This window comes from Oncorhynchus gorbuscha, linkage group LG02 (genome assembly GCF_021184085.1).
Source record: "Oncorhynchus gorbuscha isolate QuinsamMale2020 ecotype Even-year linkage group LG02, OgorEven_v1.0, whole genome shotgun sequence".
Taxonomy (NCBI): Eukaryota; Metazoa; Chordata; class Actinopteri; order Salmoniformes; family Salmonidae; genus Oncorhynchus; species Oncorhynchus gorbuscha.
In genome coordinates this window covers 108,826,736-108,850,407 of record NC_060174.1, presented here as the reverse complement: position 1 = coordinate 108,850,407, position 23,672 = coordinate 108,826,736, and the positions used below count along the sequence as shown (strand labels likewise).

Below are 23,672 nucleotides of genomic sequence, written 5' to 3'. Positions count from 1 at the left end.
CACCGACTCCCAACGGTCCCCAACGGTCCCCAACGGACCCCACCGACTCCCAACGGTCCCCAACGGACCCCAACGGACCTCACCGACTCCCAACGGTCCCCAACAGTCCCCAACGGACCCCACCGACTCCCAACGGTCCCCACCGTCTCCCAACGGTCCCCACCGACTCCCAACGGTCCCCAACGGTCCCCAACGGTCCCCACCGACTCCCAACGGTCCCCACCGACTCCCAACAGTCCCCACCGACTCCCAACGGTCCCCAACAGTCCCCAACAGACCCCAATGGCCCCCAACGGTCCCCACCGACTCCCAACGGTCCCCACCGACTCCCAACGGTCCCCACCGACTCCCAACGGTCCCCACCGACTCCCAACGGACCCCACCGACTTCCAACGGACCCCACCGACTCCCAACGGACCCCACCGACTTCCAACGGTCCCCACCGACTCCCAACGGACCCCACCGACTTCCAACGTTCCCCACCGACTCCCAACGGTCCCCACCGACTCCCAACGGTCCCCAACAGACCCCACCGACTCCCAACGGTCCCCAACGGTCCCCAACGGTCCCCAACGGACCCCACCGACTCCCAACAGTCCCCAACGGTCCCCAACGGACCCCAACGGACCTCACCGACTCCCAACGGTCCCCAACGGTCCCCAACGGACCCCACCGACTCCCAACGGTCCCCACCGTCTCCCAACGGTCCCCACCGACTCCCAACGGTCCCCAACGGACCCCAACGGACCCCAACGGTCCCCACCGACTCCCAACAGTCCCCACCGACTCCCAACGGTCCCCAACGGTCCCCAACAGACCCCAACGGCCCCCAACGGTCCCCACCGACTCCCAACGGTCCCCACCGACTCCCAACGGACCCCACCGACTCCCAACGGACCCCACCGACTCCCAACGGACCCCACCGACTTCCAACGGTCCCCACCGACTCCCAACGGTCCCCACCGACTCCCAACGGTCCCCACCGACTTCCAACGTTCCCCACCGACTCCCAACGTTCCCCACCGACTCCCAACGGTCCCCAACAGACCCCACCGACTCCCAACGGTCCCCAACGGTCCCCAACGGTCCCCAACGGACCCCACCGACTCCCAACAGTCCCCAACGGTCCCCAACGGACCCCAACGGACCTCACCGACTCCCAACGGTCCCCAACGGTCCCCAACGGACCCCACCGACTCCCAACGGTCCCCACCGTCTCCCAACGGTCCCCACCGACTCCCAACGGTCCCCAACGGTCTCCAACGGACCCCACCGACTCCCAACGGTCCCCAACGGACCCCAACGGACCTCACCGACTCCCAACGGTCCCCAACAGTCCCCAACGGACCCCACCGACTCCCAACGGTCCCCACCGTCTCCCAACGGTCCCCACCGACTCCCAACGGTCCCCACCGACTCCCAACAGTCCCCACCGACTCCCAACGGACCCCAACGGCCCCCAACGGTCCCCACCGACTCCCAACGGTCCCCACCGACTCCCAACGGACCCCACCGACTTCCAACGGACCCCACCGACTTCCAACGGTCCCCACCGACTCCCAACGGTCCCCACCGACTTCCAACGGACCCCACCGACTTCCAACTGACCCCACCGACTTCCAACGGACCCCACCGACTTCCAACGGTCCCCACCGACTTCCAACGGTCCCCACCGACTTCCAACGGTCCCCACCGACTTCCAACGGTCCCCAACAGACCCCACCGACTCCCAACAGTCCCCAACGGTCCCCACCGACTCCCAACGGTCCCCAACGGTCCCCAATGGACCCCACCGACTCCCAACGGTCCCCACCGACTCCCAACGGTCCCCAACGGTCCCCACCGACTCCCAACGGTCCCCAGCGGTCCCCACCGACTCCCAACGGTCCCCAACGGACCCCACCGACTCCCAACGGTCCCCAACGGTCCCCACCGACTCCCAACGGTCCCCACCGACTCCCAACGGTCCCCACCGACTCCCAACGGTCCCCAACGGTCCCCAACGGTCCCCAACGGTCCCCAACGGTCCCCAACGGACCCCACCGACTCCCAACGGTCCCCAATGGTCCCCAACGGACCCCACCGACTCCCAACGGTCCCCAACGGTCCCCACCGACTCCCAACGGCCCCCAACGGTCCCCAACAACTCCCAACGGTCCCCACCGACTCCCAACGGACCCCACCGACTTCCAACGGACCCCACCGACTTCCAACGGTCCCCACCGACTTCCAACGGTCCCCACCGACTTCCAACGGTCCCCACCGACTTCCAACGGACCCCACCGACTTCCAACGGTCCCCACCGACTTCCAACGGTCCCCACCGACTTCCAACGGTCCCCACCGACTCCCAACGGTCCCCAACAGACCCCACCGACTCCCAACGGTCCCCAACGGTCCCCAACAGACCCCACCGACTCCCAACAGTCCCCAACGGTCCCCACCGACTCCCAACGGTCCCCAACGGTCCCCAACGGACCCCACCGACTCCCAATGGTCCCCACCGACTCCCAACGGTCCCCAACGGTCCCCACCTACTCCCAACGGTCCCCAACGGTCCCCAGCGGTCCCCACCGACTCCCAACGGTCCCCAACGGACCCCACCGACTCCCAACGGTCCCCAACGGTCCCCACCGACTCCCAACGGTCCCCAACAACTCCCAACGGTCCCCAACGGTCCCCCAACGGACCCCACTGACTCCCAACGGTCCCCAGCGGTCCCCACCGACTCCCAACGGACCCCACCGACTCCCAACGGTCCCCAACGGACCCCACCGACTCCCAACGGTCCCCAACGGTCCCCACCGACTCCCAACGTTCCCCACCGACTCCCAACGGTCCCCAACGATCATTTTGATCTCCATGAGCAGATACTTTCCCCATTTTTAATCTGCTCTTCGTGTGTCACATTTTATTTAAAGTGTATTTAGTTTCAAGACACTTTAACAGAGAACAATTTAATGAATAAATATGTTTCCTAGGTGACTACCCTGCTCCGAGAGCCGTGCTGACGGGTCATGACCATGAGGTGGTGTGTGTCTCTGTCTGCGCTGAGCTGGGACTGGTCATTAGCGGGGCCAAAGGTCAGTGTGTGTGTGTGTGTGTGTGTGTGTGTGTGTGTGTGTGTGTGTGTGTGTGTGTGTGTGTGTGTGTGTGTGTGTGTGTGTGTGTGTGTGTGTGTGTGTGTGTGTGTGTGTGTGTGTGTGTGTGTGTGTGTGTGTTTATAAATCTCCATCCCTTCTCCCCCTCCCCTTCCTCCAGAGGGTCCATGTCTGGTCCATACTATAACAGGGGATCTGCTGCGGGCCCTGGAGGGCCCAGAGTTGTGCCTGAGGCCCCGCCTCATCTCTGTGTCCAGCGAGGGCCACTGTGTCATCTGTTATGAGAGAGGACGATTCTGTAACTTCAGCATCAACGGGAAACTGCTGGCTCAGATGGAGGTCAACGACGCAACACGGGTACGACCACAGATACAGTATATATATCAAATCAAGGCAAATTGTCACATACACATGGTTAGCAGACGTTATTGTGAGTGTAGTGAAATGCTTCTCGATCCGACAGTGTAGCAGTATCTAACAAGTAATATCTAACAATTCCACAACTAAACCTAATACACACAATCTAGTAAAGGAATGGGATGAGAATAGAAATATATATATATATATATGGATGAGCAGTGACGGAGAGGCTAAGATGCAATAGATAGTGAAGAATAGATAGTGAAGAATACAGTATACAGTATATACATATGAGATGAGTAATGTGAGATATGTAAACATTCTTGAAGTGGCATAATTAAAGAGACTAGTGTTCCATTTATTAAAGTGGCCATTGATATCAAGTCTGTAGGTAGGCAGCAGCCTCTCTGTGTTAGTGGTGGCTGTTTAACAATCTGATGGCCTTGAGATTGAAAAACAGCTTCTATCTCTCTGAATGGTAGTGGGGTGAACAGTGGCTCAGGTGGTTGTTGTACTTGATTATCTTTTTGTTCTTCCTGTGACATCGGGTGCTGTAGGTGTCAAGTAGTTTGCCCCCGGTGGATACATTGTGCAGACCGCATCACCCTCTGGAGAGCCCTGCGGTTGTGGGCGGAGCAGTTGCCGTACCAGGCGGTGATATAGCCCGACAGGATGCTCTCAATTAAGCACCTGTAAAAGTTAGTGAGGGTTTTCGGTGACAAGCCGAATTTCTTCAGCCTCCTGAGGTTGAAGAGGTGCTGTTGCGCCTTCTTCACCACACTGTCTTTGTGGGTGGACCATTTCAGTTTGTCCGTGATGTGTACGCCGAGGAACTTAAAACGTTCGACTTTCTCCACTGCTCTCCCATTGATGTGGATAGGGGGGTGCTCCCTCTACTGTTTCCTGAAGTCCACGATCATTTTTTGCTGACATTGAGTGAGAGGTTGTTTTCCTGACACCACACTCCGAGGGCCCTCACCTCCTCCATGTAGGCCGTCTCGTCGTTGTTGGTAATCAAGCCTACCACTGTAGTTTTGTCTGCAAACTTGATGATTGAGTTGGAGGCGTGCATGGCCACGCAGTCGTGGGTGAACAGGGAGTACAGGAGAGGGCTGAGCACGCACCCTTGTGGGGCCCCTGTGTTGAGGATCAGCGAGAGGAAAGGGGTTGTTTCCTACCTTGGAGGTGTTAAATGCTGAGCTGTAGTCAATGAACAGCATTCTCACATAGGTATTCCTCTTGTCCAGATGGGTTAGGGCAGTGTGCAGTGTGGTTGAGATTGCATCGTCTGTGGACCTATTTGGGCAATAAGCAAATTGGAGTGCGTCTAGGGTGTCAGGTAGGGTAGAGGTGATATGGTCCTTGACTAGTCTCTCAAAGCACTTCATGATGACGGAAGTGAGTGCAACGGGGCGGTAGTCGTTTAGCTCAGTTACCTTAGCTTTCTTGGGAACAGGAACAATGGTGGCCCTCTTGAAGCATGTGGGAACAGCAGACTGGGATAAGGGTGATTGAATATGTCCGTAAACACACCAGCCAGCTGGTCTGCACATGCTCTGAGGATGCGGCTGGGGATGCCGTCTGGGCCTGCAGCCTTGCGAGGGTTAACACGTTTAAATGTTTTACTCACCTCGGCTGCAGTGAAGGAGAGTCCGCATGTTTTGGTTGCGGGCCGTGTCAGTGGCACTGTATTGTCTTCAAAGCAGGCAAAAAAGTTATTTAGTCTGCCATGGAGCAAGACATCCTGGTCATAGGTATTCCTCTTGTCCAGATGGGTTAGGGCAGTGTGATGTTGATTGCATCATCTGAGGACCTATTGGGTCGGTAAGCAAATTGGAGTGGGTCGAGGTTGTAAGTTAAAGGGTATATGATCCTTAACTAGCCTAAGACAGTTGTGAAGAGGGCACGAGGGAGACTGATTTTGCATGGGTCCCCAGATCCTCAAAAGGGTCTACAGCTGCACCATCAAGGTCAACCTGACTGGTGGCATCACCGCCTGGTATGGCAACTGTTCGCCATCTGACCGTAAGGCGCTACAGAGGGTAGTGCGTATGGCCCAGTACATCACTGGGGCCAAGCTTCCTGCCATCCAGGACCTATATAATAGGCGGTGTCAGAGGAAAGCCCATGAAATTGTCAGTGTCAGTGACCCAGGTTATAGACTGTTTTCTCTGCTACTGCATGGCAAGCGGTACCGGAGCGCCAAGTATAGGACCAGCGAGCAGGCCTTTCTAATAGACCTGGCCCGGGTATCCTGGAAGGATATTGACCTCATCCCATCAGTAGAAGATGTATTGGTTGATCTTTAAAAGTGCTTTCCTCGCCATCTTAAATAAGCAAAAAATGCAGAACTAAGAACAGACCCTTGGTTCCCTCCAGACCTGTCTGCCCTTGACCAGCACAAAAACATCCTGTGGCGTTTTTTGCATTAGCATCGAATAGTCATCGCGATATGCAACTTTTCAGGGAAGTCAGGAACCAATACACACAGTCAGTCAGGAAAACAAAGGCTTTTTTTCAAACAGAAATTTGCATCCTGTAGCACTAACTCCAAAAAAGTTTTGGGACACTGTAAAGTCCATGGAGAATAAGAGCACCTCCTCCCAGCTGCCCACTGCACTGAGGCTAGGAAACACTGTAAAGTCCATGGAGAATAAGAGCACCTCCTCCCAGCTGCCCACTGCACTGAGGCTAGGAAACACTGTAAAGTCCATGGAGAATAAGAGCACCTCCTCCCAGCTGCCCACTGCACTGAGGCTAGGAAACACTGTAAAGTCCATGGAGAATAAGAGCACCTCCTCCCAGCTGCCCACTGCACTGAGGCTAGGAAACACTGTAAAGTCCATGGAGAATAAGAGCACCTCCTCCCAGCTGCCCACTGCACTGAGGCTAGGAAACACTGTAAAGTCCATGGAGAATAAGAGCACCTCCTCCCAGCTGCCCACTGCTCTGAGGCAGTGGGAAACACTGTAAAGTCCATGGAGAATAAGACCACCTCCTCCCAGCTGCCCACTGCACTGAGGCTAGGAAACACTGTAAAGTCCATGGAGAATAAGAGCACCTCCTCCCAGCTGCCCACTGCTCTGAGGCAGTGGGAAACACTGTAAAGTCCATGGAGAATAAGAGCACCTCCTCCCAGCTGCCCACTGCACTGAAGATAGGAAACACTGTCACCACGATAAATCCACAATAATTGAGAATTTCAATAAGCATTTTTCTACGGCTGGCCATGCTTTCCACCTGGCTACCCTGGCTACCCCAACCCTTTCCAACAGCTCTGCACCCCCTGCAGCTACTTGCCAAAGTCCCCTTTCTTTCGTATCGTCTGAGATCAACAAAGTTTGAAATGCTGCCGCGGTTATCCCCCTCTTCAAAGGGGGTGACACTCTAGACCCAAACTGTTACAGACCTATATCTATCCTGCCCTGCCTTTTCTAAAATCTTCGAAAGCCAAGTTTACAAACAGATTACCGACCATTTAGAATCTCACCATACCTTCTCTGCTATGCAATCTGGTTTCAGAGCTGGTCATGGGTGCACCTCAGCCACGCTCAAGGTCCTAAACGACATCATAACCGCCATCGATAAAAGACATTACAGTGCAGCAGTATTCATCGACCTGGCCAAGGCTTTCGACTCTGTCAACCACCACATTCTTATCGGCAGACTCAACAGCCTTGGTTTCTCAAATGACTGCCTCGCCTGGTTCACCAACTACTTCTCTGATAGAGTTCAGTGTGTCAAATCGGAGGGCCTGCTGTCCTGACCTCTGGCAGGCTATGGGGGTGCCACAGGGTTCAATTCTTGGGCCGACTCTTTTCTCTGTATACATCAATGATGTCGCGCATCACTACTCTGGACGGACCTAAAATATGTGGTCAACTACAAATACCTAGGTGTCTGGTTAGACTGTAAACTCTCCTTCCAGACTCACATTAAGCATCTCCAATCCAAAATTAAATATATTTCGCAACAAAGCCTCCTTCACTCATGCTGCCAAACATTCCCTCGTAAAACTGACGATTCTACCAATCCTTGACTTTGGCGATGTCATCTATTAAATAGCCTCCAACACTCTACTCAGCAAATTAGATGTAGTCTATCACAGTGCCATCCGTTTTGTTACGAAAGCACCTTATACCACCCACCACTGTGACCTGTATGCTCTGGTCGGCTTGCCCTCGTTACATATTCGTCGCCAAACCCACTGGCTCCAGGTCATCTATAAGTCGTTGCTATGTAAAGCCCCGCCTTATCTCAGCTCACTGGTCACCATAGCAGCACCCACCTGTTGCACACGCTTCAGCAGGTATAGCTCACTGGTCAACCCCAAAGCCAACACTTCCTTTGGCTGCCTTTCCTTCCAGTTCTCTGCTGCCAATGACTGGACGGAATTGCAAAAATATCTAAAGCTGGAGACTTATATCTCCCTCTCTAACTTTAAGCATCAGCTGTCAGAGCAGCTTACCAATCAATGTACCTGTACACAGCCCATCTGTAAATAGCTCACCCGCCTACCTCATCCCCACGCTAAATTGTAATTATTTTGCCTCTTTTTGTTATTGATGTTTATTAATGTGTTGTTGTTTTATTCAAATTGCTTTGCTTTATCTTGGTCGCAGTTGTAAATGAGACTGGCCTACTTGGTTGAATAAAGGTGAAATAAAATATTTTAAATAAATCAATATGCTCTTCAACAGCCATAAGCTGAACAATTCATAGATTCGCCATAAAATTGACAATTTACATTGACCCCCCCTTTTGTACACTGCTACTTCTTGCTGTTTGTTTGTCACATCGCCCCACCTATGTACAGATTACCTCAACTAGCCTGTACCCTGCACCCTGACTCAGTACTGGTACCCCCTGTATATAGCCTCCACATTGGAAAAGCATTCCAGGTGAAGCTGGTTGAGAGAATGCCAAGAGTGTGCAAAGCTGTAATCAAGGCAAAATGTGGCTACTTTGAAGAATCTAAAATATATTTTGATATGTTTACCACTTTTTTGGTTACTACATGATTCCATATGTGTTATTTCATAGTGTTGATGTCTTCACTATTATTCTACACTGTCAAAACAAATATCAAGAAAAACCCTTGAATGAGTAGGTTATAATGTAAATAATCATTATAAGGATCCATTAGGAAGCTTGCACACACACTAACACACACACACGTACAAACTAATCCACGTCTGCTGGTTTTCTTGTGGGTTCATAACTTTCTTATTCAGTCTCTCTCTCCCTACTACCTCTCTACTTCTCCTCTCTTCCTCCTCTTCCGCACTCTCTCTACCTCCCTTCCCATCGCTTCCTTCTCTCTCTCTCTCTCTTTCTCTATCCTTCCTGCCTTTTTTCCTTCCTCCCTCCCTCCCTTCCTCTCTCCCTCCCTTCCTCCCTCCCTCCCTTCCTCCCTTCCCTCTCTACCTCCTCTCCCTCCCTCCCTCCCTCCCTCCCTCTCTCTCCCTCTCTCTCTCTCTCCCTCCCTCCCTCTCTCCCTCTCTCCCTCTCTCCCTCTCTCTCTCTCCTCCCTCCCTCCCTCCCTTCCCCCTCTTCCTTCCTTCCCTCCCTCCCTCCCCCTCCCTCCTTCCTTCCTCTCCCCCTCCCTCCCTCCCTCCCACCCTCCCTCCCTTCCTCTCTCCCTCTCTCCCTCCCTCCCTCCCTCCCTCCCTCCCCTCCCTCCCTCCTCCCTCCCTTCCTCTCTCCCTCCCTTCCTCTCTCCCTCCCTTCCTCTCTCCCTCCCTCCCTTGCTCCCTCCCTCCCTTCCTCTCTCCCTCCCTTCCTCTCCCCCTCCCTTCCTCCTCCCTCCCTTCCTCTCCCTCCCTTCCTCTCTCCCTCCCTTCCTCCCTCCCTCCCTCCCTCCCTCCCGCCAGGCGATCCTGTTGAGTAGTGACGGTCAGAACCTGGTGACAGGAGGAGACAACGGGGTGGTGGAGGTGTGGCAGGCCTGTGACTTCAAACAGCTCTACATCTACCCAGGCTGTGACGCTGGCATCCGTGCCATGGACCTATCTCACGACCAGAGGTGGGTAGGACGGGAGGGAGGGGAGGGGAGGTTGTCAGTCTTTTTCATGTTTCTGTTTTCACGCATTCAGAACCAGACTGACCAGAACCAGACTGACCAGAACCAGACTGACCAGAACCAGACTGACCAGAACCAGACTGACCAGAACCAGACTGACCGGGTCATGCTGGTCTGATGTGGTTTCTTTCTTATGTGGTCCTCTGTTGCTCAGTTGGTTTGCAGCACCAGGATAGTGGATTAGATTCCCAGGACGTAAAATGTACGCATGACCGGAAGTCACTTTTGGATTAAAAGCATCTGCAAACTATATTATGGTTTGACATGGTCACTGTCTACTAACTATATTATGGTTTGACATGGTCTCTGTCAAACTATATTATGGTTTGACGTGGTCTCTGTCTACTAACTATATTATGGTTTGACGTGGTCTCTGTCTGCTAACTATATTATGGTTTGACGTGGTCTCTGTCTACTAACTATATTATGGTTTGACGTGGTCTCTGTCTACTAACTATATTATGGTTTGACGTGGTCTCTGTCTACTAACTATATTATGGTTTGACGTGGTCTCTGTCTACTAACTATATTATGGTTTGACATGGTCTCTGTCTACTAACTATATTATGGTTTGACTAACTATATTATGGTTTGACATGTCTCTGTCTGCAAACTATATTATGGTTTGACGGGTCTACGTGGTCTCTGTCTGCTAACTATATTATGGTTTGACTGGTCTCTGTCTAAACTATATTATGGTTTGACGTGGTCTCTGTCTACTAACTATATTATGGTTTGACGTGGTTTGTCTGCTAACTATATTATGGTTTGACGGTGTCTCTGTCTGGTCTAAACTATATTATGGTTTGACGTGGTCTCTGTCTGCTAACTATATTATGGTTTGACGTGGTCTCTGTCTACTAACTATATTATGGTTTGACGTGGTCTCTGTCTGCTAACTATATTATGGTTTGACGTGGTCTCTGTCTACTAACTATATTATGGTTTGACGTGGTCTCTGTCTACTAACTATATTATGGTTTGACGTGGTCTCTGTCTGCTAACTATATTATGGTTTGACATGGTCTCTGTCTGCAAACTATATTATGGTTTGACGTGGTCTCTGTCTGCTAACTATATTATGGTTTGACGTGGTCTCTGTCTGCTAACTATATTATGGTTTGACGTGGTCTCTGTCTACTAACTATATTATGGTTTGACATGGTCTGACGTGGTCTCTGTCTACTAACTATATTATGGTTTGACATGGTCTCTGTCTACTAACTATATTATGGTTTGACGTGGTCTCTGTCTGTCTGCAGGACTCTGATCACTGGCATGGCGTCTGGCAGCATCGTAGCTTTCAACATCGACTTCAACCGCTGGCACTACGAACACCAGAACAGGTACTGAGGAGGACAAACACGAGACGAGGAGAGAGAGGAAGACGAGCACCAGACGAGGAGAGAGAGGAAGACGAGCACCAGACGAGGAGAGAGAGGAAGACGAGCACCAGACGAGGAGAGAGAGGAAGACGAGCACCAGACGAGGAGAGAGAGGAAGACGAGCACCAGACGAGGAGAGAGAGGAAGACGAGCACCAGACGAGGAGAGAGAGGAAGACGAGCACGAGACGAGGAGAGACGAGGAGAGAGAGGAAGACGAGGAGAGAGAGGAAGACGAGCACCAGACGAGAAGAGAGAGGTCAAGCTGTAAACAACAGATACAAAAATGAAGAATAAGAGGTTGAAAAGCCACTAAAACTCTACTTCCTGTGATGAGTTTCACTTGAGAAGGAAGAGCGAGAGAGAGTGAGCATCACAGCTACTGTAGGACATCTTGTCTGCCATTTCAACCCTAACAGCCACACGACACCTCTGATGGGATCCTTATAGTAATGAACTAAGATATAAAGTAAGGAGAAGATCAAATCTACTGCTAGACTTTGTCTGAGGGTTGAACAGACTCATATAGGACTTTTAATGCTTGAGAATATCCACTGTTAATGGACAGGACGCGTATCGCTTCACAGGACAAAGTATCGCTTCACAGAATGCGTATCGCTTCACAGGACAAAGTATCGCTTCACAGGACAAAGTATCGCTTCACAGGACAAAGTATCGCTTCACAGGACGCGTATCGCTTCACAGGACGCGTATCGCTTCACAGGACAAAGTATCGCTTCACAGGACAAAGTATCGCTTCACAGGACAAAGTGTCACTTCACAGGACAAAGTATCGCTTCACAGGACAAAGTGTCGCTTCACAGGACAAAGTATCGCTTCACAGGACAAAGTATCGCTTCACAGGACAAAGTGTCGCTTCACAGGACAAAGTGTCGCTACCCAGGACAAAGTATCGCTTCACAGGACAAAGTGTCGCTTCACAGGACAAAGTGTCGCTTCACAGGACAAAGTATCGCTTCACAGGACAAAGTATCGCTTCACAGGACAAAGTATCGCTTCACAGGACAAAGTATCGCTTCACAGGACAAAGTATCGCTTCACAGGACAAAGTAACATTACTTTTAAAAAATGGGTTTTGTTGCTTTTTGGGTTTAGTTATTTTGTTATGTTTTTTTTTCTTTATTTCTCTTTTGTTTCTATTTTTAAAGGAGATGTGGTCCAGACTAACACAGAAAGTTCAAACTGGTCGAAACTGAATTGAACAGGTTTAAAACTGTATTGAACTGGTTTAAAACTGAATTGAACAGGTTTAAAACTTAATTGAACAGGTTTAAAACTGTATTGAACAGGTTTGGCCCTGGAATGCACTGGTCTGAAGCAGTACTTCCCATGAAAGAAAACAGATGCTGTTGGCTTAAACTCATATCGAGTAAATTATATATTTTGGGGTTTAATATTATTTTGTTTTGATTTAATTTCTTACGTTTGATTTATTTTATTTCAGTTAATTTATTTTTGTTATATATATATTTTTTTTATTACCCCCAGGAGGGTGAATATGATTTCTGTAAATATTGTTTTGTTTCCTAGTCTCTGTGTCAATGATTGACAAGCAGGAATAGATCACAGTCCCTCACTCCTATCACCACACAGACCATCACTTTTCATTTATTATTGACTTCCTGTGTAATAATAGCCAATGATGATGACTGTGATGATGAAGAAACGTTTCGCTAACGCCATCAAACGATGACATCTACCAGATATCCACAAGACACGTCTGATTTTCTCTGTATATTTGGTGATTGTTTTGTCAAATATGTACATATAGTCTTGGTTTCAGGCTACAGGGGTCACAGAGAGGGAGTTGGATAGACTTCAGGCCTCACAGAGAAGGGCGTTGGATAGACTTCAGGCCTCACAGAGAAGGGAGTTTGATAGACTTCAGGCCTCACAGAGAGTTGGATAGACTTCAGGCTACGACAGAAAGGCCTCACAGAGAGGGAGTTGGATAGACTTCAGGCCTCACAGAGAAGGGAGTTGGATAGACTTCAGGCCTCACAGAGAAGGGAGTTGGATAGACTTCAGGCTACGACAGAAAGGCCTCACAGAGAGGGAGTTGGATAGACTTCAGGCCTCACAGAGAGGGAGTTGGATATACTTCAGGCCTCACAGAGAAGGGAGTTGGATAGACTTCAGGCCTCACAGAGAGGGAGTTGGATAGACTTCAGGCCTCACAGAGAAGGGAGTTGGATAGACTTCAGGCCTCACAGAGAGGGAGTTGGATAGACTTCAGGCCTCACAGAGAAGGGAGTTGGATAGACTTCAGGCCTCACAGAGAAGGGAGTTGGATAGACTTCAGGCCCCACAGAGAGGGAGTTGGATAGACTTCAGGCCTCACAGAGAAGGGAGTTGGATAGACTTCAGGCTACGACAGAAAGGCCTCACAGAGAGGGAGTTGGATAGACTTCAGGCCTCACAGAGAGGGAGTTGGATAGACTTCAGGCCTCACAGAGAGGGAGTTGGATAGACTTCAGGCCTCACAGAGAGAGAGTTGGATAGACTTCAGGACTCACAGAGAAGGGAGTTGGATAGACTTCAGGCCTCACAGAGAGGGAGTTGGATAGACTTCAGGCCTCTCAGTGAGGGAGTTGGATAGACTTCAGGCCTCTCAGTGAGGGAGTTGGATAGACTTCAGGCCTCACAGAGAGAGAGTTTGATAGACTTCAGGCCTCACAGAGAGGGAGTTTGATAGACTTCAGGCCTCACAGAGAGGGAGTTTGATAGACTTCAGGCCTCACAGAGAGGGAGTTTGATAGACTTCAGGCCTCACAGAGAGGGAGTTGGATAGACTTCAGGCCTCACAGAGAAGGCAGTTGGATAGACTTCAGGCCTCACAGAGAGGGAGTTGGATAGACTTCAGGCCTCTCAGAGAGGGAGTTGGATAGACTTCAGGCCTCACAGAGAGGGAGTTGGATAGACTTCAGGCCTCACAGAGAAGGGAGTTGGATAGACTTCAGGCCTCACAGAGAGGGAGTTGGATAGACTTCAGGCCTCACAGAGAAGGGAGTTGGATAGACTTCAGGCCTCACAGAGAGGGAGTTGGATAGACTTCAGGCCTCACAGAGAGGGAGTTGGATAGACTTCAGGCTACGACGGACAGGCCTCACAGAGAGGGAGTTTGATAGACTTCAGGCCTCACAGAGAGGGAGTTGGATAGACTTCAGGCCTCACAGAGAGGGAGTTTGATAGACTTCAGGCCTCACAGAGAGGGAGTTGGATAGACTTCAGGCTACGACGGACAGGCCTCACAGAGAGGGAGTTTGATAGACTTCAGGCCTCACAGAGAGGGAGTTGGATAGACTTCAGGCCTCACAGAGAGGGAGTTGGATAGACTTCAGGCTACGACGGACAGGCCTCACAGAGAGGGAGTTTGATAACGTAAAAAGGAAACCTTCACTCATTCACATTTGTCAGATTATTTAAAGAAAGGAAGACAAAAAAAGAATTGAATCAGTGTCAAACGTTTGTTCTTGTATTCACACTTTGCATCAAATCCCATATTATTTATTAGCCTGGTGATTATTTCCTGTCGTCACATGACCCTTAAGTTAATTAAGACCAGAGAGAGGGAGGGAGGGGGAAGGAGAGACAGGAAGTACAAAAGTAAAACGTGAGATGTACCGTTAGTGTGTTAAACTCAATCAAATACACTCACACCCCAAAACAGGTTCAATTTATGGATCTATGAAATTGTATTCATGTTTTATTGCAAAGATGTAAAATATGACCACGTGTGAGTTGAAAGAAAATACAAATAAAATATGCAAAGAATTTGTTGATCTGCCTTTTCATTTGTAACGATTTGAATGATTGTCATCATGTGATCATCCAAATGATGTTAACAAAATAAAACATTTCAGTTTGGTGCCATTTTGTTCTGTAAATATGGGTCATATGGTAAGCAAATGACAGGGCAGTGGAGCCATTATCCTCATTGAAATGACAGGGCAGTGAAGCCATTATCCTCATTGAAATGACAGGGCAGTAAAGCCATTATCCTCATTACCTCATCGAAATGACAGGGCAGTAAAGCCATTATCCTCATTGAAATGACAGGGCAGTGGAGCCATTATCCCCATTACCTCATTGAAATGAAGGGGCAGTAAAGCCATTATCCTCATTATCTCATTGAAATGACAGGGCAGTAAAGCCATTATCCTCATTACCTCATTGAAATGACAGGGCAGTAAAGCCATTATCCTCATTACCTCATTGAAATGACAGGGCAGTAAAGCCATTATCCTCATTTACCTCATTGAAATGACATGGCAGTAAAGCCATTACCTCATCGAAATGACAGGGCAGTAAAACCATTATCCTCATTACCTCATCGAAATGACAGGGCAGTAAAGCCATTATCCTCATTACCTCATTGAAATGACAGGGCAGTAAAGCCATTATCCTCATTACCTCATTGAAATGACATGGCAGTAAAGCCATTACCTCATCGAAATGACAGGGCAGTAAAGCCATTATCCTCATTACCTCATTGAAATGACAGGGCAGTAAAGCCATTATCCTCATTACCTCATTGAAATGACAGGGCAGTAAAGCCATTATCCTCATTGAAATGACAGGGCAGTGGAGCCATTATCCTCATTACCTCATTGAAATGAAGGGGCAGTAAAGCCATTATCCTCATTATCTCATTGAAATGACAGGGCAGTAAAGCCATTATCCTCATTATCTCATTGAAATGACAGGGCAGTAAAGCCATTATCCTCATTACCTCATTGAAATGACAGGGCAGTAAAGCCATTATCCTCATTTACCTCATTGAAATGACATAAAGCATTATCCTCATTGAAATGACAAGTGGAGCCATTACCTCATCGAAATGACAGGGCAGTAAAGCCATTATCCTCATTACCTCATCGAAATGACAGGGCAGTAAAGCCATTATCCTCATTGAAATGACAGGGCAGTGGAGCCATTATCCTCATTACCTCATTGAAATGAAGGGGCAGTAAAGCCATTATCCTCATTATCTCATTGAAATGACAGGGCAGTAAAGCCATTATCCTCATTACCTCATTGAAATGACAGGGCAGTAAAGCCATTATCCTCATTACCTCATTGAAATGACAGGGCAGTAAAGCCATTATCCTCATTTACCTCATTGAAATGACATGGCAGTAAAGCCATTACCTCATCGAAATGACAGGGCAGTAAAGCCATTATCCTCATTACCTCATTGAAATGACATGGCAGTAAAGCCATTACCTCATCGAAATGACAGGGCAGTGGAGCCATTATCCTCATTACCTCATTGAAATGACAGGGCAGTAAAGCCATTATCCTCATTACCTCATCGAAATGACAGGGCAGTAAAGCCATTATCCTCATTTACCTCATTGAAATGACATGGCAGTAAAGCCATTACCTCATCGAAATGACAGGGCAGTAAAGCCATTATCCTCATTACCTCATTGAAATGACAGGGCAGTAAAGCAATTATCCTCATTACCATGACAGGGCAGTAAAGCCATTTATCCTCATTACCTCATCGAAATGACAGGGCAGTAAAGCCATTATCCTCATTACCTCATTGAAATGACAGGGCAGTAAAGCCATTATCCTCATTACCTCATTGAAATGACAGGGCAGTAAAGCCATTATCCTCATTACCTCATCGAAATGACAGGGCAGTAAAGCCATTATCCTCATTACCTCATTGAAATGACATGGCAGTAAAGTCATTATCCTCATTGAAATGACAGGGCAGTAAAGCCATTATCCTCATTACCTCATTGAAATGACAGGGCAGTAAAGCTATTATCCTCATTACCTCATTGAAATGACAGGGCAGTAAAGCCATTATCCTCATTACCTCATTGAAAAGACAGGGCAGTAAAGCCATTACCCTCATTACCTCGTCGAAATGACAGGGCAGTAAAGCCATTAACCTCATTACCTCATTGAAATGGCAGGGCAGTAAAGCCATTATCCTCATTTACCTAATTGAAATGGCAGGGCAGTAAAGCCATTATCCTCATTACCTCATCGAAATGACATGGCAGTAAAGCCATTACCTCATCGAAATGACAGGGCAGTAAAGCTCATTACCTCATTGAAATGACAGGGCAGTAAAGCCATTATCCTCATTTACCTCATTGAAATGGCAGGACAGTAAAGCCATTATCCTCATTACCTCATCGAAATGACATGGCATTAAAGCCATTATGCCTCATTACCTCATCAAAATGACATGGCAGTAAAGCCATTACCTCACCGAAATGATAGGGCAGTAAAGCCATTTATCCTCATTATCTCATTGAAATGACAGGGCAGTAAAGCCATTATCCTCATTACCTCGTCGAAATGACAGGGCAGTAAAGCCATTAGCCTCATTACCTCATCGAAATGACAGGGCAGTAAAGCCATTTATCCTCATTATCTCATCGAAATGACAGGGCAGTAAAGCCATTATCCTCATTACCTCATCGAAATGACAGGGCAGTAGAGCCAAGAGCCTCATTACCTCATTGAAATGGCAGGGCAGTAAAGACATTAGCCTCATTACCTCATTGAAATGACAGGGCAGTGAAGCCCATTAACCTCATTACCTCATTGAAATGACAGGGCAGTAAAGCCATTATCCTCATTGCCTTTATCTGTTAATCTTTGGTAAGGAATTTTTTATTGTGGATTTTCCAAGGAGTTCTGTTATCGGTGATTCATTATGATGGCAGAAATTAAAATAGTTTGTCACATATTTAGCAGATGTTATTGTGTAGCGAAATGCCTGTAGATGGATTTATGGTGACCGGAGTCGAGTGGGTGTGGAAAGGAGTACGGAAAGCAAATCGGCTAATTGGGCGATATTGTTGCCACTTTGACCGTTTTGCGTTGCTGATTGGGCTGTGTGAAAAGTCACTAAACCGGCGACCAGCGATCCTTCCAGATGTGTTCAGATTTTTTTGTGCCTCCCTCCCTCCCGTCAAAATTGGCCATCTCCGCTCTAACCTAACCTACTGCTGAGCTATCAACTGGAATATGTGTTGGGTCTGTTTTCTGTTTTTGAACAACTAATTGATAGATGTCGGTTCAATTCCTTGAATTCCATTTTCTTTCTCTTTTTCCTTCTTCTGTAAACTCACTGGGCACGTCAGACTGTTTCTGTGTGATGTAGTAGGAACTTGTAGTTTCCTACAGGCCAATAATCTACATAGTTAATCACCACGTTTTATTCACTAAACTACAATGACCATAATCCATTGCGTGTCTACTTTGCCCAGTCTGCATTTCTTTTTTGGCCTACGACTGAAGAGACAATAATATATAATAATAATATAATATAATAATATATAATAATATATATAATAATAATATATAATATATGCCATTTAGCAGATGCTTTTATCCAAAGCGACTTACAGTCATGTGTGCATACATTCTACGTATGGGTGGTCCCGGGGATCGAACCCACTACCCTGGCGTTACAAGCGCCATGCTCTACCAACTGAGCTACAGAATGCGCGTGAGTGGATTTAGAGAGCAGCTGTTGCTTGGTGATTAATCTCTATCTGGACAATACGTGATCAAAGTGATTGATAGTTGGCATTCATTCAGCAGTCATTAAAAGTATGCCTTATTTACTTTGAAGAACTACAAAATATAGTTTTTGTCAGACAGCATAACCAGCAGCTATATAGAGATGAGATGATGACTTGGAATCAATCAATAAATAAATAATAAAAGTCATCAAATAAAACAAATGATATACGCAACTGAAATATTATGAGGTAAAATCATGTAAATAATTATTGGTTAATCAGCAGTCATCGGCAGTCACTACCATCATGGGACTTTTACAGATTTTACTCTGTGTTGTTACAATATTCAACTCAAATAATCAAAACCGAAAGCCGAGATAAACAAATAATTAACCCGAAAGCCGACTCAAAGCACTAATAGCTCGGCACTACCTATAGCAGAGCGCTTTCCCACACCCAGGTCATTACCACATGGGCCATTCTGTCCAAAATGATTGGGATGGTCCTACCCCATTGAATTGTACATTTAAAATGGTAAGGGTTATAGGTAAGGGTTAAGGTAGGGAGGTGCCAAGGATCCCGGACAGCACTGACTCTATCCACACGCTCATTGTTGTTACAGAATTCAACCCAAATAATCACAACCTTGAATCGAAAACAATGTTTTTTTGTATTTATTATAATGAACCGAAACCCAACCCTGTCCACACGCCCAGTACTTAACTTTTCAACACACCCTCTTGACCATAGTCCGGTCTCGGTATCGAGCTGCAGCTCCCTACTTGTCAATGCGAACGTGAGTAGATTACCTTGAAAACAACGGTCGGACATCTAGGAAGCAGTCTCCAGTTTGTATTATACCTCGGTGGTTTGGACGGAACAAATATCTTGATCGGACGACGACAACAACAACGTGTTAAAGGTACAATATGCATTTTCTAGTTGCAATAATGTTAATAGTTCGCCTAATTTCAGTTTATGTGACAAAACGAGCACTCTTGAGTGTAGAGAATCATTGTACAATCTAAACCGCGGTGAAATCTATTTGAAATAACCACAAATATTGTGCTTTCAGATGTTTGAAGCTGGTGTACAAAACCGAAAGTAAAAGACGCATTGAAATCGCAGATGACCGCTTCTCAGACTTGCTTTCAATGAGAAGATCTATAACGGATATTATTATTATTTTTTAATGAAAGGTGTAACCAAGGCTTCTGAGAACACAGAGAAACATGGCTACAGTCTTCATCTGTTCCGTCTGTACCGAAGTTTTCGTTGGACATATATCGCTGAGCTGCCAGCACACCTTCTGTAGACAATGCCTCCAGAAGAGTATGGACTCCGGTTGCGTTATCTGTCCGGTGTGCGGGGATCTAATCACGTCGGAGAACATCAGAGTCAACAGAATACTAAGGGACATGGCAGACGAAGTGAGACAGAGAAGAGTTGATCTCAGAGTGTTGAAGAGGAATGAGCACGTCGACGTGAATAACTGGGAAACATACAAGAAGAAGGAGAATGTGAAAACGTCAAAGTCCTTTGTGACGGAAGGCCTGGCTGCCAGAAAGACGGAGAGGAAGTTAAAGTCGTCTCTGACCACTGGTCCCTGGGAGGGTTTACTTTTTGGCATTATGGCTTTTTATTGCTTCATTTCTGTTCTTACTTATGCTGTCCTTCCTTGTGTGGAATATGTGTCTGTAACAATGTCAGGAAATGTCGCCAAGGTGTTGGGATCCCCTTTGGTATTAATGTCCATGTTTGTTGTCTTCGGTGTTGTTGCTCATTTGGTGGATTTTGTGTTGAAAAAAGTTTGACTTAAAATCTGTTTTTATATAGTAATAACTGATTGATTGCTTTTATGCAGTGTTGGAGAGTCATTGGATGTAAGCGAACTTCCTTTCCCAGCAGTTTGGTGGTAGTTGAAGAACTTTTTTGAAATGAATGATCTTATTGAGTTGTCTTACACCTGCAGGTTTATGCCCAGTTTATTGATGCTATGATAAGTACAGTAGACTTTAGTTGTACAATGAATGTTGTGAAGCTTTACACTGCTAACTGATTATATAGAAGGAAAAGGGCAATGAGTGTATTTTGTTGTAAAACTTTTTCCTTGTAAATTTACCAGCATTATAATGGCACCAGAGTTGCCAGATTAATACTGTAATTTTGCGTTACAGCAGAGATGCTGTAATATATTTTACAGTGCCTCTTTTCCATACTATAAAACACATTACAGAATACAGCATCCCTGCTTTAAATTTACAGCCGTAAGGTTTTTACAGTAGTAGTATTCAATGTCGGGGTTCGTGACCCAACAACTGCAGTGTGGTTGCCAACAATATTATTTGAAATGTTATATTATTATTTACTGTTATTTTTTTTATGAACAAAACATAATATATTAAACACTATAAAAGCATTTTTTTTATAAAAATGGGTTCCCTGCTGAAAAGGTTTAAATACCACTGTTTTACAGCAAGGAAAATACTACTGTAAAAATATATTACAGCATATCCACTGTAAAGCAAAATTACAGTATTTAAGCTGGAAACTGGTGCCATTACAATGGTGAATATTTACAGTGAAATTCTACCTGAAATCTAAATACTAAAATATATACATATGTACATAAAATACACGTATTCAAATAGCTGACAACATTAACTACAAATGAACAACATAATTGACAATAGAAGTAACAACAGTTATCACATATGTAACCAAATAAGAGCATCATTACAACACTAATTACAAATTATATTGTGTATGTGGGGGGGGGGGGGGGGGTTGAGATCAAATTGGGATTGGGTACAATCCTAGATATATGATCAGGGGCAACTCTATTTAGGGTAAGGGGGTTCAGAGGCGGTGAAACGGGACAGTTTGGTCAGGAGAGCATCCAGGACAGAGAGAAGTCGGCATCATGTGTTCCTCATGGGGCTCCGTAAAAAACAAACCACCTCGGGTTCTGATTGGTCAGCTCTTCTCAACCCTAGGACAAGCATAGAAAAAGAAAGGCTAGAATAAGCACCAGGGCTGTTACTCTGTGGGTAAATAGACAGACAGCAACCAGGAGCTGTTACTCTGTGGGTAAATAGACAGACAGAACCAGGGGCTGTTACTCTGTGGGTAAATAGACAGACAGAACCAGGGGCTGTTACTCTGTGGGTAAATAGAGAGACAGCACAGCACCAGGGGCTGTTACTCTGTGGGTAAATAGACAGACAGACAGCACCAGGGGCTGTTACTCTGTGGGTAAATAGAGAGACAGCACCAGGGGCTGTTACTCTGTGGGTAAATAGAGAGACAGCAACAGGGGCTGTTACTCTGTGAGTAAATAGAGAGACAGCACCAGGGGCTGTTACTCTGTGGGTAAATAGAGAGACAGCAACAGGGGCTGTTACTCTGTGGGTAAATAGAGAGACAGCAACAGGGGCTGTTACTCTGTGGGTAAATAGACAGACAGCACCAGGGGCTGTTACTCTGTGGGTAAATAGACAGACAGAACCAGGGGCTGTTACTCTGTGGGTAAATAGAGAGACAGCACCAGGGGCTGTTACTCTGTGTGTAAATAGAGAGACAGCAACAGGGGCTGTTACTCTCTGAGTAAATAGAGAGACAGCAACAGGGGCTGTTACTCTCTGAGTAGATAGAGAGACAGCACAAGGGGCTGTTACTCTGTGGGTAAATAGAGAGACAGCAACAGGGGCTGTTACTCTGTGGGTAAATAGACAGAGGACAAGGGACATATCAAGCTGGTGTTGTGTGTGTACGTACTTAACTACAAATCTACAGTAGGCATTAAGCTATTACTGTAAATAAATTATACAGAATAACGTGAGGATTTCCTCCAGGAGGCTTCCAATTACAGTAAATAACAGTATTTTTCAGCATTTTACCCATAATGCAGTGCTATGTATAACATTATTGCTTTAAGACACATATATGGTATTTTACTGTGCCTTCTACAGTGTTTGAATGTTGACATGACAGTCTTACACTACATAGCTGCTCTCCATTTGAGAAGACACTAACCTATTTGTATTGAAATGTAATAAATATATAATTCTGTTATGACGGTTTTTTGTTTCTCCTTCACTAATACCCCTTTTCCTTCACTGTTGACCTGTTCATTGTTCTTGTGTTTGTAACAGAGGAATTTAACCAGGTTAGTCCAGATTTAACCAGGTTAGTCTAGTTTAACCAGGTTAGTCCAATTTAACCAGGTTAGTCCAGTTTAACCAGGTTAGTCTAGTTTAACCAGGTTAGTCTAGCTTAACCAGGTTAGTCTAGTGTAACCAGGTTAGTCCAGTGTAACCAGGTTAGTCTTAGTGTAACCAGGTTAGTCTTAGTTTAACCAGGTTAGTCCAGTTTAACCAGGTTAGTCCAGTTTAACCAGGTTAGTCCAATTTAACCAGGTTAGTCCAGTTTAACCAGAGGGGAAAAATCTGAACAGAAAACTATTGTTTGCCAATTCTAAAGTGGGTACGGTGTCACTCCGGACATCGCCAGAGAAAGAAACCTGATTCGTGGTCTCAGGTGGACCTCTGAAGATATCCTACAGATCACCATGTTGGTGAATGATCTGCCCCCCTCACTGCTGCAGTCAGCTGCAGAGGAGGAGACTTGTAATGAGGTTCTCCAGCCTGAGGAGGGTGATGACGAGCAACGGCAGCAGGAACACCAGCAGGCTCCACGGCTGCCATGGAAACGGAGGTGAGGGAGAACTTCAGGAAGGTTCCGTTGTCAGGGGAGATTCCGGGTCCGTTGAGCTCGTCCAGTGGGAGGTCCATCCCTGACATCCTGACGATCGGATTAGACGGATCTGAGGGAGAGGAGAAATATTGTGTTACAGTGAAGTGAATTCAACACCTGGTATGTGGAAACCAAAACATTTAGTTTTTAAAGCAAGAACATAATTAAATGCTAACCTTGCATTTTTTTTGTGTGCAAATATTCAGGATCATCTTTTTCCGAACCTTGTAGTTATTGCATTGCGTACTGCATGGGGTATATTTTTAGGCTTTCCTATATCCCAAAATATTCCCAGGATTTTCCGGATTCCCACGAATCAATCCCGTACAAGTCCCCAAATTGTCAAACGCTAAAATACCAACATTGCAGGATTAACAATTCTACTGGGCCTATCCAATGGCAGCTCTGTTATTTTAGGTCCGATCTGATAGAGTCCACTCTGCCTTACCACTGAGCTAGTACACAACTAGG

General features: G+C 47.0%; 2 protein-coding genes and 1 long non-coding RNA gene across 3 annotated transcripts in view; 2 read left to right on the top strand and 1 right to left on the bottom strand.

Annotated features, from left to right (window-relative positions):
* LOC124015467 (neurobeachin-like) overlaps positions 1-11,019 on the top strand; it is a 127,066-nt gene extending 116,047 nt beyond the window's left edge. Inside the window, exons 30-33 of the mRNA XM_046330667.1 lie at positions 2,981-3,082; positions 3,261-3,457; positions 9,334-9,485; positions 10,805-11,019. Coding sequence (XP_046186623.1) covers positions 2,981-3,082; positions 3,261-3,457; positions 9,334-9,485; positions 10,805-10,895 — 542 coding nt within the window. The 3' untranslated portion in view covers positions 10,896-11,019. The remainder of the gene's footprint in view (positions 1-2,980; positions 3,083-3,260; positions 3,458-9,333; positions 9,486-10,804) is intronic.
* The window catches only part of LOC124015443 (mucin-2-like), a 312,521-nt gene that overhangs the window by 257,709 nt on the left and 31,140 nt on the right, over positions 1-23,672 (bottom strand). The window lies entirely within an intron of this gene.
* LOC124015472 lies at positions 19,001-22,520 on the top strand. The gene is made up of 2 exons (XR_006835166.1): positions 19,001-19,368; positions 19,522-22,520. It is a non-coding gene; the product is annotated as an uncharacterized LOC124015472 (long non-coding RNA).